At 41.3% G+C, this 15,128-nt stretch overlaps 1 protein-coding gene across 1 annotated transcript in view; it reads right to left on the reverse strand.

The window, feature by feature from the left end:
• MTAP (methylthioadenosine phosphorylase) overlaps positions 1-13,724 on the reverse strand; it is a 33,342-nt gene extending 19,618 nt beyond the window's left edge. The window contains exons 1-4 of the mRNA XM_066181511.1: positions 13,683-13,724; positions 10,619-10,705; positions 2,656-2,714; positions 159-326 (exon numbers count right to left, since the gene is read on the reverse strand). Of these exons, the coding sequence (XP_066037608.1) occupies positions 159-326; positions 2,656-2,714; positions 10,619-10,705; positions 13,683-13,718 (350 nt within the window). The 5' untranslated portion in view covers positions 13,719-13,724. The remainder of the gene's footprint in view (positions 1-158; positions 327-2,655; positions 2,715-10,618; positions 10,706-13,682) is intronic.
• Positions 13,725-15,128: the final 1,404 nt, after the last annotated feature.

Below are 15,128 nucleotides of genomic sequence, written 5' to 3' on the forward strand. Positions count from 1 at the left end.
ATTGCATTCCCATTTCTTGTCTTATTTTCTTGTATGAATCTCACTTTTTGACAGAAGAACTGAGGCTATCACCTTACTTTACAAAAACTTAATGTAACATGAACACGTTATTATATGGTTTAACCCCATTTGCCCTCTTTTTCCTCCTTCTTACTCACCTGTCAATGAACTGGTCAATTATGACAAGATCACCAGGTTGTATTTCCTCTCGTAATGAACCACAGGCAGTAGTCACTAATACATGTGAACAATTTTCTTCTTTTAATGCCCAAATATTGGCACGGTAATTGACGTTTGATGGCATAATAGTATGATGCCTTCCATGTCTGCAATGATACATGAAGCAAGAGAGTAAAATAAATCAGATTGAAATTGTCTTCCTTCTCCCAAATAAGGAGAATTTCAGGAAACATATTTCCCCTAACAACATTGGAAGTGGAACTGACCATTTCAGCTACCTTCGATATACTTTGTTTTCCTAAATATATTGAGCTGCTCTTGGAATTTAATTTATGAAGCAGTGGTATGATTTTCCCTTTAAATGCAAAATTTAAAGTTCAAGACTGTAATGAAAAGAATCTTAAAAATACAATTCAAATATACTTCAGCAGCTTAAGATTAAAATATCCATTTTTCTTTGAATCTTTTAAGTCAGTTCCACAGATTCTGAAACCCCTTTTCCATACACTACAGGGAGTTTTTAAGATTTATATACACCTCCACAAATTTTCTGCTGAAGAAAGAAGAATCTGCCCAGAAACACTGCTTGTATTCTCCCACACAAAGATTGGCACAACACAGAATACTGTGCTCCAATCTGTCATTTTTCCAAAAAAACCAGTAGAATAATCACATTTTCCTCATTGATCTTTAAGTGATCTGACAGCTTTCATAAATTAAAAGAATAACTTCACACTGCTGCAGTATTCTTTTTCACCAAGACAGGAAATACTTGGTCTTATAAGCACGAGCTTTTGTGCTACCTCTGGCTTTGCTACAGAAGCACATCACTTACATGATTAAACACATTAGAAAATTATTTTCAACCATGTAGGAGAAAAGAAGGAATTTAATTTATCAACTGACATTTTTCAGAGGCCACAAAGTCCTAAGAATTTGATCATTCAGGAACTGCGGACAACTTGATCAAGCACTGTCAGTCAGGATTCCCATGTTGTCATTAGCACTTCTGATAAGCTACTAGGCTACTAAATTTATTGCTTTATTGCAGCTGCTGTCATAATCTTTTTACAGAATGCACATGCCTTTTTTCCCCCAATCTGATTCAGAAGCCAAAACACAAAAGAAAAATTTGCAGGTACCTTAGCCCTAAAAGTAAACTCACAAGGTTTCTTTATGAATGGTCATAAATCCCAGGGAGAAGGTAAACCACAGCCAAGTTGTTCAGACACCTGTGGTCCAAGATCTAGTTTGAAACAGTACAGCTATGGAAACTTGACACAGCAGTACATTTGAGAAAATAAGGAAAATGCTGTCCAAGTTTAGTAAAATACATGAGCAAAGTCCATGAAAGATAAGAAAAGTAAAACCACCAACAGCTTTGTAGTTGCAGAGATGGTTAGCGGTCAGGAGCTTTAATGGAAGAAGACGGGAATGAAAATAATCGGGGCCCTGAGTGCACCGCTGGGCCCTAAGGGCCCTGGCCAGTCTCACCCTCGGCCTCCAAAGAAACTCCTAAAGCCTCTGAGCCTGGGTGCTCCTGCCTTCAAGCTCAGGCCCCAGTCTTCACTCCTGGCCTGAGCTACATCACAGTGTGCCAGTCCCCAACCTGGTCTCGCTCACAGCCTTCAGACCTATGCTGTAGTTTGCCTCCAGAGAGGGATGCACTTTAGATGCACGCTATAGCCTCGTCTCTCACCTTCTACAGTTCCTGCCTGGATTCCCTGGATGGATCCTGTGCTTGATTAATTACCTTGACTTGGCCTCCTAATAGACCCTGCTATCAGCACCTGCTCTGTCCATTCTGCCCAAATGCTGCCAACTGTGTTAGTATTCTTACATTTAATGCAGTACCATGTTGGTCCTAGCCATCCATGGTCCTAGCCATCCACCAGTGTGGAATTTCCACACAGTCATCTGCAGATCCTCCTTCCACAATCTCTTCAAGTATACTAAAAGATGTCTAGATGACATCAAAAATTACGTAAGGGAGGAAGAACTGCAGAGGATGCAGCCCCCTAAGCAATTAATTCTAACAGCAAGAGGGCTCGAAAATCTAAGGGAAAGATTTGGATGAGCTTACAGTGGTAACAGCAACACAGTTCATCTGAAGCTGACATGTTCTCTGTTTCACAAAGGAAATCTGCAAACGTAGTGAGCAGATGAATTAATTCGTAAGGTTGTCAGTAACATCTGCTTATCATCAGAGCAGGTGGCCTTGCAGGCTTGCCATTCTTACTAGGGCAATACCTCCCACTGGATTTTTTATCTAACATAAACAGCCTTTTTAGTACTCTCAGTCCTTGCAGCATCAAATTTGCTAATGAAAAAGCCCAAACTTGTGCCAGACTGTGCTAGCAACCTCACAGAGCAAGATGGTATCAGAGCAGAAATTCAGTTCACCTAATGAAAAGAGAAAAAATTCTGAGAAAACTTAAAGATGCATAAAACAAACCCCTTTAAATGCTCATTTACCTTGCTAAGAGCACACAGTCCACATTTTTGATCTTTCCCAAAATCAAAGCATCCGATGGCTGCAAAACAAGCACATAAGAACGAGTTACTGCCTGACAATCACACTACAAACCTTTATCACTACCTAAAAATAAGTGCAACAGTTATTAAAGAAAATACTGATTACCATTGTACTCTGATGTTTTCATGACCGTAGCTCTGTAATTTGATATGGCAGATTGGTAAAACAGCGTGGAACAAGAAGATCAAACTTGAGACAGGAAGGATTACCACAGATTTTCTGTGTTCATACTAACATTTCATAACATACTAACATGCAACTCTTTACTTTGGGGTTTGAAATGGCAATACTTTCTGATATATCAAAAGAGTATTTCAAACACAAAAATTGTAGCATGCATTACCATCAAATTGGTTAGCATGACTCACTCTTTCCTGTAAACTTCTTGTTTCTTTTTGCTAAATAGGTGCCATTCTCTACTAAAGCCCCCTTCCAACAAAAAAAACATTTAATCTGTGCTTTTCCATAACACTCACCGTTCTCTTCTCTGTCCCCTTTCTAACTTGCAGTAGGTTGTGAGGAGTTCTGGATTCCTCCAACCCACCCCTCACTCACTCCCAGCTTCCTGAAAAACTCACTCTTCTCTGCTGCTAGGAGTCCTGCTTTTGGGAATTGAAATGTGATAGAGAAATTCTGGTACATAAGTGGTAGAAGCAGCATTGTATTTGCTCAGACCAGGGACGTCTCTTACAGCTACACAACAAGAAAATACAATCTTCCTGACTACCAACCAGTCAACAGAGCATTTTTATTTTAGCTGTCCAGCTGGAACATGTACCTTGCCACATAGATAGGTGATCCTGCCCATGAGAGGCAGCCTCCAAGTCATCAACCACTACTACAATAAATTAACTGTTCTATGGGCTGTATTCTGCTCCTGGCCTTGAGGGATCTGAAATACACTATGCTGTAGCTTCCCTTTTTGTTAAAACAACTACTAACAAAATTGTGTTTTATTTACTGATCACAAGTTCATGTCTTGACTCACATATCTGCATTTAGAAATGTTCTGTTGCCAGCTACTTGATAGAAAACAAATAAAATTGTTATGCTTGATGCAAGATTTCAATTAGCGTTTAATTTTACAGCTATTGACTTTATTAAATGTTTGAAAATTTGCAGCAATTAACAATTACGTGATATGGAAGTCACATGTTAAAGATACCCATTTCTAATAAAAACATCATCTTCTACTTCCTATTGCACAGCTCTTTTTGGTAATTATTCATGTGAAAGCTCTCCAAAGCACCATAACTTACTCAATCGCCAATGTTTAAATTCTGGCAGACACTTACTACTTCTTATTAATAAAAGGGAACATTCCAGAAAATTTATGTTTACAACTACTGTTTAGGAGTTACTCTAACACCTTTTTCTTTTTTTCCAAGACTCCTTTTAATATTAAAGTATTGATATTTAAGTGTTTAATCTTTACATATATTCTTCTCAAACAAACACGGCCTTAAGAGTGAAATTTCACATACAGCAAAAGCCTTGTTGTCTAGTGGCCAAGGCAACTTGCCATTTAAACTTTCCATAACAAGGAAGGTACACAAAAATTAGCATTTGGGATTTTATTCACACACATTTTCTGTGTTAAGTAACAAGAATTTATTAAAACTGGGGACTTAAGTCCCCAAAATACTACAAAAGTACTCTTAAAAACTCAAGAGGATTCCCAGTAAAAGGTCTTGCCTCCTGTCAAAAAGGTCAGTAAGTTGAAGACTTGGCTCTTTGCTTTATAAGTAACAGATTCAAGTTTATTGCAAGAGGTAGACTTAAGTTTATATCCATTTTCAAAAGATTTGGGGTAGTCTGATGTTGTAGTGTGTCCCTGATTTCCCCCTAACTCCCCACAGCTGGTTCAGCCCTTGAGAATGTTCCCACCACTTTTCCTGTCCATCAAGTTAACCCTGCCCTTCCTTCCAGACCCTTCCCTGTCAATCGCTAGTTGTCCCAACCCCATGCCTGCCCATCAAGATTTACCCCTTCCCCCTTATCGGGAAAGCTCTAGGTGTTTCGGAACCCCATTAGTCCCTTGACTCTGTATCTGCCCCTTTGTAGCCCTTAATGGTTATTATCTTTCATACCTCCCCTTAGGATTCCCGCCCAGTGAGTTATCACTGGATGTAGCATTGTTCCAACCCTTGTGCCACCCACCGTTTAAAAACTGCTGTACCCCCTGACATCCTCGCTCTCTCTCCCTGACCCCTTCACCTGAATAAACCTTCAGTGGTGGAACCTCATATTGAGAGCCTCCCTCGACTCCTTTGTCTGGATCCCTGTCACCGCCTCCTTTGCATGGCTTGACCGTACCCCACGCTTGCTGTGCTGCTCTCGCTGCTAGCCAGAGCTTCGGTGATCTAATAGGAGCATTGCAACAGTTTGATATTCATTCCCATCACAGAACTCCACTGAATTCTGGCATACATTGACAATGCAGAAAGAACTTTGAAATTCACAGGCTTCAAAATATAGTTGCTGCAGCCAGGGTTTCCTTTCCTATCTTCTCGCATCCTAGCACTTCAAAAGGCTTCAGGATGGTTGTGTAACAGTACTGTCTGGTGGGCAAGACACCTAGCACCTTTGCACTAATTTCCACAAAATGCATTCTGCACATTTTCCAAGTGGTATACTGATTATCTTTTTGGCACATGATTTCTAGAATGGAAGAGAAAAATAAATACTTGGAACAAAGAGAGCACGGCTAAATGGTGAGTGGACAGTTTAAGAAAAGAACTGCAGATACTGCATCATGGTTCATTAAAAGACATTAAATAAGGATCACACAATCACAGAATTGTTAGGGTTGGAAAAGACCTGTGGAGATCTGCTAATCCAGCCTTTCTGCCAAGGCAGGCTTGCCTAGAGCAGGTTACACAGGGGCAGATCCAGGTGGGGTTTGAGTGTCTCCAGCAAGAGAGGCTCCATGACCACGTTGGGCAGCCTGCTCCAGTGCTCTGCCATCCTCAGCATAAAAAAATTCTTCTTCATATTGTGTTTTAGCTTATGGTCGTTACTGCTTATCCTGCCACTAAGCACCATTGAAGAGTCTGGTATCATCCACTGGGCACCTTAGAAATATTTATATATACTGACAAGATCACCTCTCAGTCTTCTCTTCTCTGGACTAAGAAGGCCCAGCTTCCACAGTCTCTTTCAATAAGAGAGATGCTCCAGATCCTAAATCACCTCTATGGCTCTGCCAGACCCTTTCCAGCAGCTTCTTGTCTTTCTTCTACTGAGGAACCCAGAACTCAACACAGCACTCCAGATGTAGCCTCACCAGGGCCAGGTAGAGGCAGAATCACAGCCCTTGAACTGCTGGCCACACCCTAGCTGCTGAACTCCAGGACAGAATTGGCCCTCCTGACTGAAAGGGTGAACTTTTCATCCACCACCCCAGGCTCTCCTCCACAGAGCTGCTTTCCAGCAGGTCAGCCCCCAGCTGTGCTGGTACTTGGAGGTATTCTCACCCCAGATGCAGGACTCTAAATTTGCCCTTGTTAAACCGCAACAGGTTTCTCTCTGCCCAGTTCTCCAGACTAAGGTCCCTCTGAGCGGCACCAAAGCCTTCAGGTGTGTCAGACACTCCCCCCAGTTTCGTGTCATCCGCAAACTGGCTTAGGGTTCTTTCTATTCCTTCTACCAGCTTGCTGGTAAAGAGATAGAATAAGACTGGATCAATTACTGATACGTGCATAAAGTTTTAGAAACAGACATTTCAAACTATGTGTTAACCATGTAACATAGCTAGTATATACTTCCATTCTGCTTGCTTTCTCCCACAAGTTTTTTCCAATTGCTGTGCCTCTCTACTATTATCTCAGTCATATCCAGGAGTGATGATAAAATAATAAAAAACTTTCAATGGAGCAATTTGAAATCAAAGCTCTAATACTGTATTTTTAAAGGAGGATTTATTAAAAGGTCAAATAAAAAGTTCTCAAACATTAGAAATTCATAAATGTATTTAACTACTTCCTTCTTTTCACAACATACAAGTCAGATATATATTACTTGTTGCAAAAACAGAAAAGAAGAACAGAACTCTGGGTAATTAACCCCTAATTATTACAATAACAAACAACTGGAATAAATCCCCTTTGTCTATAATATAAATATGCTTAAAGTACTGTTCATGTGGTGTCTAGAGCATTGATTTTTCCCTTGGTCTCACCTCAGAGGCTAATTGGAACAAAAACCAGAATGAACATGGAACACTTGTGATGAAAAACCATTTCAGAGGTTCTGCAAGCCTCCATTCTACCTGTGAGACAGTTTAGGAACCAAATGATGTCTATGGTTTTGGGGAAGTACAAGAGGAGCTTAAGTGTTATGTTACATGGTCAGGTTTTCCTGGTGCAAGCAAAAAACACTCAGCTGAAAGCTGGAACTTTCTGCTCTGTTTGCCAGATATATTCATGACCAGAAAAAGACACGGAGCCCCTAGAATAATTTTCTAGAGTGGGAAGATCTGTTGCCCACCAGGGAAGGAGATTCAGAACCAAGAAAGGAAGAGAATCTAACTGAAAATATATCCTGAACAAAGCTTTTTAGGAGCTTCAAAATTCAATGATGAAGATAAAATTGCTTGGAACAGCACCTATTATCCTGTAGGAGACTAATATTTTCCATCTCTGGAGACAGAATCTTGATTTTGGGGTATTTTCCATAGAATACCGAATTTTTGATGTACTGAAAATGGTGGAAGCAGACAAAGGAGAAAAATTACCTGGAATGTTAAGACCTGTAAGCTTACTTAGTTTTTTTAAAAACTATTCTGCATTTTCACTATTAGTAATGTAACTATGATAGATCATAGGAGGATCAATGTCAACATAGAGAACAGAAAAAAAACTGTCAAAATAGTTTCCTTTAAACTTTTCCACATTTCCCACATTCCCTAATGCTAAATTTTGTAGTTAAATGATTCTTAGGATTCAAGAAGGCCGAAGCAGAAGACAATTCAAGGACTCTATATGAAGAAAATGTAAGCTATTATTCACCTTTTAAAAGAAAAGGAAACAGCATTTTTCATTAAAGAAAAATCTATTTTGCTGCTGTTGAATGTCAAAGGTGCCAAGAAACATCTACCCCAGAAAGAATTTCACTCAAAAACCTTTTGGCACAAGTTTCCTTGCCTAGAAAGTTAAGAATTAAACCCCAAGATTTAAGTAAAATGGAATTGTATGCTTTGCATTTTTACATGACAGAAGGAAATGGACACATATTCTAGTAACTATGCTTTGCAATTTCCTTTTGACATTCATTTATTTTCATTCTTCCTAGTTTTGCTTGAACTAAATAGGTCGATGTTTCATCTCAGTTTCTCTTGGGAAATAAAAGACCACAAAGTTCTGAAGTTTATTTAAATTAAGCCCTTTACTTTTTAAAATTTCAGTCAGATTCTCTTTCCACTGACTTCACAGCTCTGTGAAAAAGTATCTTTATGGCAGCAAAGACCCAATTTGGTTTTACTCCAGTAACAATCAAGAACAAAACATGTCTTTCGGAAAAAAATAACAACAAACCATAAACTTTTAAACTCTTCCAGGCACACTCAAATAAAAATAAAATTGCCCTCTTGCATTCAGCAATAGCTGCTCCCCTCAACTATGTAGTTCTAAAATGAGAGGTAGGTTGTATAACACCTCCTTCTTGAATACTAAATAGTCTCAGGAGCAAAGTAAGTGAATATTGATCCACCTAATAACACTAATTGAATTCGAGGCTTGTTTCTGCTTCAATCGAAATCCATTGCACTTTGTGCAACTGTAACTTGTGGACTAAGCTCTGCACATCTTACACTAAGGCCGATCCATCAACTGCTGAACTGAAAACTGCATTCAGCTGCTGAAGTTAATGTGATTCCATACAGGAGGAAATCTGCATGAAACAATCAGGTCAATGGCCTGATTATCAGAAGTTCAGATCTACAGAGAGAGAAGGAAGACAGGCCATTACTGGCAAAAGGATAAAAGCTTCCTGTTTGGCTGTGCTCTCTTTCTTGGACTGTGCCCTGACTCCACGCAGGTCAGCTTAACAGTCCCATTAAACTTAGGACATTATCTCAAATTCATGCTTGGATTCATACCATGGTATCTCAGTTGTATTCTCATTCCCCCCAAAGAAAAATATTCATGAGGTCTCTTTCTTAAGTTCAGCCTATGCCTGATGTGTAATATGCAAGCTCAGACAAAGGTAGTCCATTGATCAAGGTCTCTCACAAACCACAAAAGGCACCAACATTAACTTTCTGCTATTTATGTTGCATTCTGTGAAGAACACAGGAAAAAAGACACTAGATAGGCTACTTACTAGAAAAAAAAAAAAAAACCAAACCCAAAGTAAAAGAGCCTTCCATACTGATCAAAGTTGAATGGCCGATGAAGATTTTTTCACTTCTTTGTGCAGGAGTCATCCTGGAAGTACTCCTACTCTTCTCAAGGATACTGAACCCCACTGTAGGCCACTTACTGTACTGCAGAATTTCCATCCCCCAAATCCCATGGTATCTCAGAGCTGTGACAGAACAGACCTTCGAATGCTCTGTGCCCTTAACTCTGATCTGAATAGAACCATGTGAGGGAAAAGTGTTCCATCCACCCTAGATAGGAAAGCTTCAGTTAATATCTGCTACAAGCGTAGTATTACCTTCACTTTGCCAGCAGTCTCCAAACACATCCAAAACGCATCCATGTTTATGATGAACATACCTGTCTCTCAAGAAACGGAATGCAATGGCAACTGGTTTGGTTTAGCCAGTGGATTCTCCTTCAGACCAAAGCTGGCTACTCTTGGAAACCAGAGTATAGAAAACAGAGGAGGTAAGCTCCCCTCATTCTATTACAATCTGTTAACTAATTTTGAAAGATGATAGAAAAGTCAAATGCATTTTTCTGACTATGTTTTCACTTCCTTTAATATTTACCTCCTTCCCCTTCCTGAATGGTGTGGATACAAACTCCTCTTGCTCTTTACACTCCATTTTAAATCATTTTTGAGTGGAGGCATGGATTCGGTTTTCAATCACACACCATACCACTGAGTTTTCTGGCAAGCTTCCAGTCAGAAAACAGCACTTGCTACGAGAGACCGGATTTCTTTGTATGTACATTGTAGATTGCATAAGATGTAATTCTAATAGCAATTATAAAGCACCTAGACTCCCCATGTCCTACAACATAATTACCTAAGATCCAATTCTTCTGTGAGCTTCATGTGACAACTAGAACATCTCTCCCCCTTGATTTCCTGCCTATGAAACTTCCTCATCCTTTGTCTTGCCTGTTTGTACTATAAATGCTTTGTGCCAGGAATTATCCTTCAAAACACACACAGTGCTGTGTATAGAGCAATAGCCCTAGCCACCACTCCCTTCTGCTGAGGAAAAGGACAGAAGCAATGTAAAGGAGAATTGTTCAGGTGTACCAGGGTCCCAAAAACAGTTTCAGAGCTTAATTTTCAAATAATTTTCAAATTATGTGGCTGTAAGCATGATCTTACATTGGCATGTAAACATAATTCATTAGTTACAGGGAAAATGGTGTCCCATATACCTCAAAGGACAGTTTTGTGCAATTCAGAAAAGTTCCTGGACTGATTTGACAGATAATACAGGCCACACACCAGTAAAAATTTGAAAGAGATGGTTTATCCCTTGACTGTAAATTCAGCAGTGAGTTTCTAAATTAATCCAATCTGCAAATGATTAGAGGTATAGTCTCCTTTGCACATCATCCTTGCATAATACTTCATTTTTACAAACTAAGAATCTCACAAAGCAACTAGAAACAGTTGTGCCAGCACCTCCTTCACCAGTCTGAAAATTCTTAAAGCATACAAACATCTTGACAATTGGCAAAAAGTTTCAGAAATAAGTAAAAAGGTTATACAGACCTTGCCATAAGGAGTGTCAACATATTTTTCTGTTCTTCCCTCCAAGATATCCGGATCATCCAGGCCAGTTCCACCGATAATTCCAATCTTACACAGAAAGTATGTATTAGTCTTCTTGCAATTCACATTTAACTGCATGCCTGAAAAACTAACCAAGCAACTACAAAATGTATCTTCTTCTCAAGATGAGGCTAGACTACAGATCAACAAAGCATAATATGCCCACCACACTCTTCCAGAATGCAAATTTCAAATACCTGATTTTAAACAATTGTATTTGGCTTGCCAATTTTTTACCCCATGATTCTCCTCAAATACCATATTAAAAAAAAAAAGCTATGAAAAAGTGCACAAAGATGTGCCATTAAACATTTATTTCCAATATAAAAATTAAGACTGCTATTTGGGAATGCCTGTAATGACTGAGAAATACATGTAGAAAGCCCATTAAAACAAAGGCTTCTTGTTTATACGGACAAAAAGTCTTACATATAACCACCACACTGAGTATCAGGCTGTCATGGTTTTAAGCCTAGCTGGAAGTTAAGCATCACACAGCCACTTGCTCAAACCTCCCTTCTATCCTCCTGCACTCTGGTGGAATGGGGCATGGAATCAAAGTAAAACTTGTATGTTGATATAAGAAAAGTTTAATAACTGAAAAGAAAGTAAATATGGTTAAAAGGGTAATTGTAATAAACAGTAATAATGATAAAAAAGGGAAAAAACTAGTGACGCACAATATAAATGCTCTGCACTCACTGACTAATGCCAGACCCCCATTCTCAAACCTGGACGCCCTTATGGGTAAGTCCCTCAGTTTATATAGCGGGCATGACATCCCATGGTGTGGAATATCCCTTCAATCAGTTTAGGTCACCTGTCCCAGCTATGCTCCCTCCCAGTTTTGTTTGCATCGCCCCTCCACTCCCCGCCCCCGCCCCCCCCCCCCCCCCCCCGCAGAACATAAGACAGAGAAAAAAAGAAGTCCTCGATTGAGGATTAACAGGACTTAGCAAAACCCAAAACATCAGCTTGTTATCAACGCCATTCTCATTCTGAATCCAAAACACAGCACTGTAACAGCTACTGAGGGGAAATTACTATAGAAGATATTGATTTTGCCTGACAATTATTTTTCCTCCAGTCTACATGATCTCCAGAAATACTATCTGCATCAGCGAACCAGACACAAAAATCTGCTTCTATACTAAATTCCGCTTTCCAAACCTTCTAGTGAATTATCAAAATGCAGATGCTCTATGCTCAGTGGGAGAGATACCCTACATCTTTGTTCTGGCCAGGACAGGATTAATTTTTACAGTAGCCTGGAAGGCCATGACTAGGATCTAGAGATTATTCCATATGACTTTGTCTCATCTTCCAGAAACAGGGGAAGGGCCCCTGGGTCAGAGTACCATGACAGTAGGATAATTTTGGGCTCTGCATAGTGGTTAGCTGCTCAACTCTCTTGATTATATAGTTGCTGTTACTGTTTTCTTATGTCATTGTTGTTTCCAGCAAATTGTTCTTATCTCAACGCATGATCTTCATCTTTTGAGCCTCCAGCTTTGCTCTCGTTCTGCTGCAAGGGGTGGGGAGATGCATGGTTTGGAGTGGTTTCTCCTAAACTGGAGAGCACAACACCCCCGTCAGGGGAGCTGGGATCTATTCCCACCTACCAGCCCAAGCACTGAAATATGGGAAGACAGGGAGGATGTAACCAAGGAAGAACAGTTTCACCTTTCCTCAAAAGCCAGAGGTCTGACCTCACACCTAGGAATGACCTCAAGAATAGAAATATGTAAGACTGCATTCTCCATTCCAGACTTTGCACTCTACAAAGGTATACAAAAGATATAAGTTGTAAAAGTCAATGGAGGCTGTATCAAAGGTTATCTGGAATTAAATACCAAGTAAAATGGCATTACATTAGAGTGTCCAAAACATTTGGATGAAGAGCAACAGAAGTGAAACCTAACAAAAAGTTATCACACCAGTAACTACAAAAATCAAACCCGTTTCTCTGTGAAAGCCCAAGTAACAGTCACACCTGGTGTTTGGTGAACTTCTCCAAGTAGGTTTAAGCCAAAGGAATAGAGGTAGCAGTGCAGTAACAGCCTAGACTTGTTCATCTGTGGATCCAAAACACTAGTACATACCATTATCATCTATGGGTCTTTTTGACAACTGACCACCAACAAACCCTTCTGCATTCCTCTCTTCTGTTTTGGGGATACTGAGAAAGGGGTGAGGATGGCATTACAAATAATTTTGCTTAAATGGAGATTAAAATCGAGCTGCATATAATTTACACTTAAGAGAATAAATCTATACATTGAAGACAGGTTGTAACTGTTTTCTACGCACCAAAATGACTGGGATTTTCTACCACAGAAAATAATGCATAGTTTGTGAAAACTCAGATTTCAGCCTAACCACCGGCCAGCTCGCCCCGGATGCCATCACCGCTCTGAGCAGCTCTTCAAACACACACGAGACAAGTCTTAAGAGAGGAAGTTTTGCATTGCTCACTTCTGCCAAAGCTTAGAGTTCCGCGCGCATTTAAAAACAGAGCCCACGGCGACAGATCCACGATCCCTGTCACTGACAAATCCAACACGCTGCACACAGGTTAGATACCCGGAAAGGGAGATTTCTCCGGATTAAAAACAAACAAACAAACAAACAAACAAACAAGTCTCTTCCGGGACGACCGCGGGCGCCCCTGCACGGGCCGGGGCGAGGGAGCGCTCGGGCGAGCACCACCCCTCACAGCGGCACCGCCGCGCTCCCGGGCACGCTCCCGACAGGCGGCGCAGGAGGAGGCTGGGAAGGCGGGAGGAAGCGGGAAAGGACGCAGCGAGCAGGAGGGAGGGAGGGAGGAAGGAAGGAAAGAAGGCAGCGCCTCTCAGCACGCACTCGGCAGCGCTGGGAGGGCGGCGGCGCGGCCCGCGCCATCTCGCTCCCGCAGTCGCCCCGAGACGGCGGCGGGAGGCTTTGCAAGCGGCAGTGAACGCCACCTCCTCCCTCCTGAGGCGCGGCTGGGCGGAAGCTCGCTTACCTTGACGGGCACCGAGGCAGCGGCGGCGGCGGCCATGCTGGCGGGAGGGCGGGGCGGCGCCGCGGGGGCGCTCAGCCCGCCGGGGACGGGCGCTCCGTGCCGGCAGGGGGCAGCACCCGCCCGCGCTGCGGGCCGCGGGCGCCGCGGGCCGGGGGAGCCGGGCCGGGGCCTCGGGGCGCCCGCGGGGCGCGGCCGGCTCGGAGGTACCGGGCCGTGAGGTGAGTGAGAGCCCTACCAGCTCAGTGCCGCTTGATTCGCAATCAGGGCGCCCGTCTTGCTTGCTTCTTAATCCTTCCGACCTGCACGCTCCCCCGCGACTCTGGGAGCCTCCGCTGCGTGGAGCCGGAGCCGTGCTGCGGTGGGTGTGATTGATATAATTCGTCGACCTAAAGGTGGAACTGTGTGCTCAGGTTGCCAGGCCCTGGCTCGGTCTCTCTGAAAGCTTAACTTTTAGAGGGTCTATATTTCAGTCAGACCAGCTTTCCATATTCCTGGAAACCCAGCGGTTTATTTGACTTTCCCCCCATTCAGTGGAGCTAAACTGCACCAGAAAATCCCTGAAGCATCCTGTAAAACAGTGACATGAAGCGAAAAAGTGCCAATTCGCCCTGGAGTTTTGCCAGAAACGGCAAAATGAGACCAAAATTCTAGCTCTAACCTACATGAAAATTCCTAATTTAGAATATTTTTAACTAAGTAGAAGGGGTTTGTTTTAAATTTAAAAAAAAAATCATCCAATACATTTAGAGTTTTAATGTGCTCCAAGTTAAGGGTTTCAGTATCCAAAAATATGTCTGGGAACAAACTAAAGCACGTTTTGCAAAAAAGAAAAATAGTTCTTTTTGAAGTATGCATATGTAGAAATTTTACATGTGTTTAGCTCTCCAAGCTAAATAGAGCTTCAAGTGATAGCAAAAGATAAACACTGTTATTATATATTAATAATTAAAATTTTCCTATCTGTGATTTTTTTTTGTTGCTACAAGTCCATAGATTTAGGAGGAACATTTGTTTTACCGTACCATAATCCTACATTTTGAGACACATCAATAGTTTTTATATATTTATGCATTTTATTTCTATAAGTAGTTATAAATCTATATATATATTTATAAAATGTATAGCTTTCAAAAACAGCCACTATCTTGTTAATCTGAAGTACTTGCTTGTAAAGGTATTTGACATTTTCTTTAAAATGACTTTGTCTACTGGAGACCCCTTGGCCACCCAGACATGCCGTTCTCACATACCACTCAGTGCTACCTGCCTGTTAAAAAACTGACACACATCTGCTAGTAAATGCAGGCTCAGATTTGTCACAGGATTTATGTCCTTACATTTTAACTGCTAAGATCTTGAGGCAGTTCTTTGTATACCAAAAGAAACAGATGTTCCCAATAACTTAAGGCAGTAGCAGCTGGTGCTGAACTTATGCTTCAGCTGGAA

Source organism: Chamaea fasciata, unplaced genomic scaffold (assembly GCF_029207755.1).
Source record: "Chamaea fasciata isolate MVZ Bird 193981 ecotype frontalis unplaced genomic scaffold, bChaFas1.0.hap1 SCAF_4, whole genome shotgun sequence".
In the NCBI taxonomy this organism is placed as follows: domain Eukaryota; kingdom Metazoa; phylum Chordata; class Aves; order Passeriformes; family Sylviidae; genus Chamaea; species Chamaea fasciata.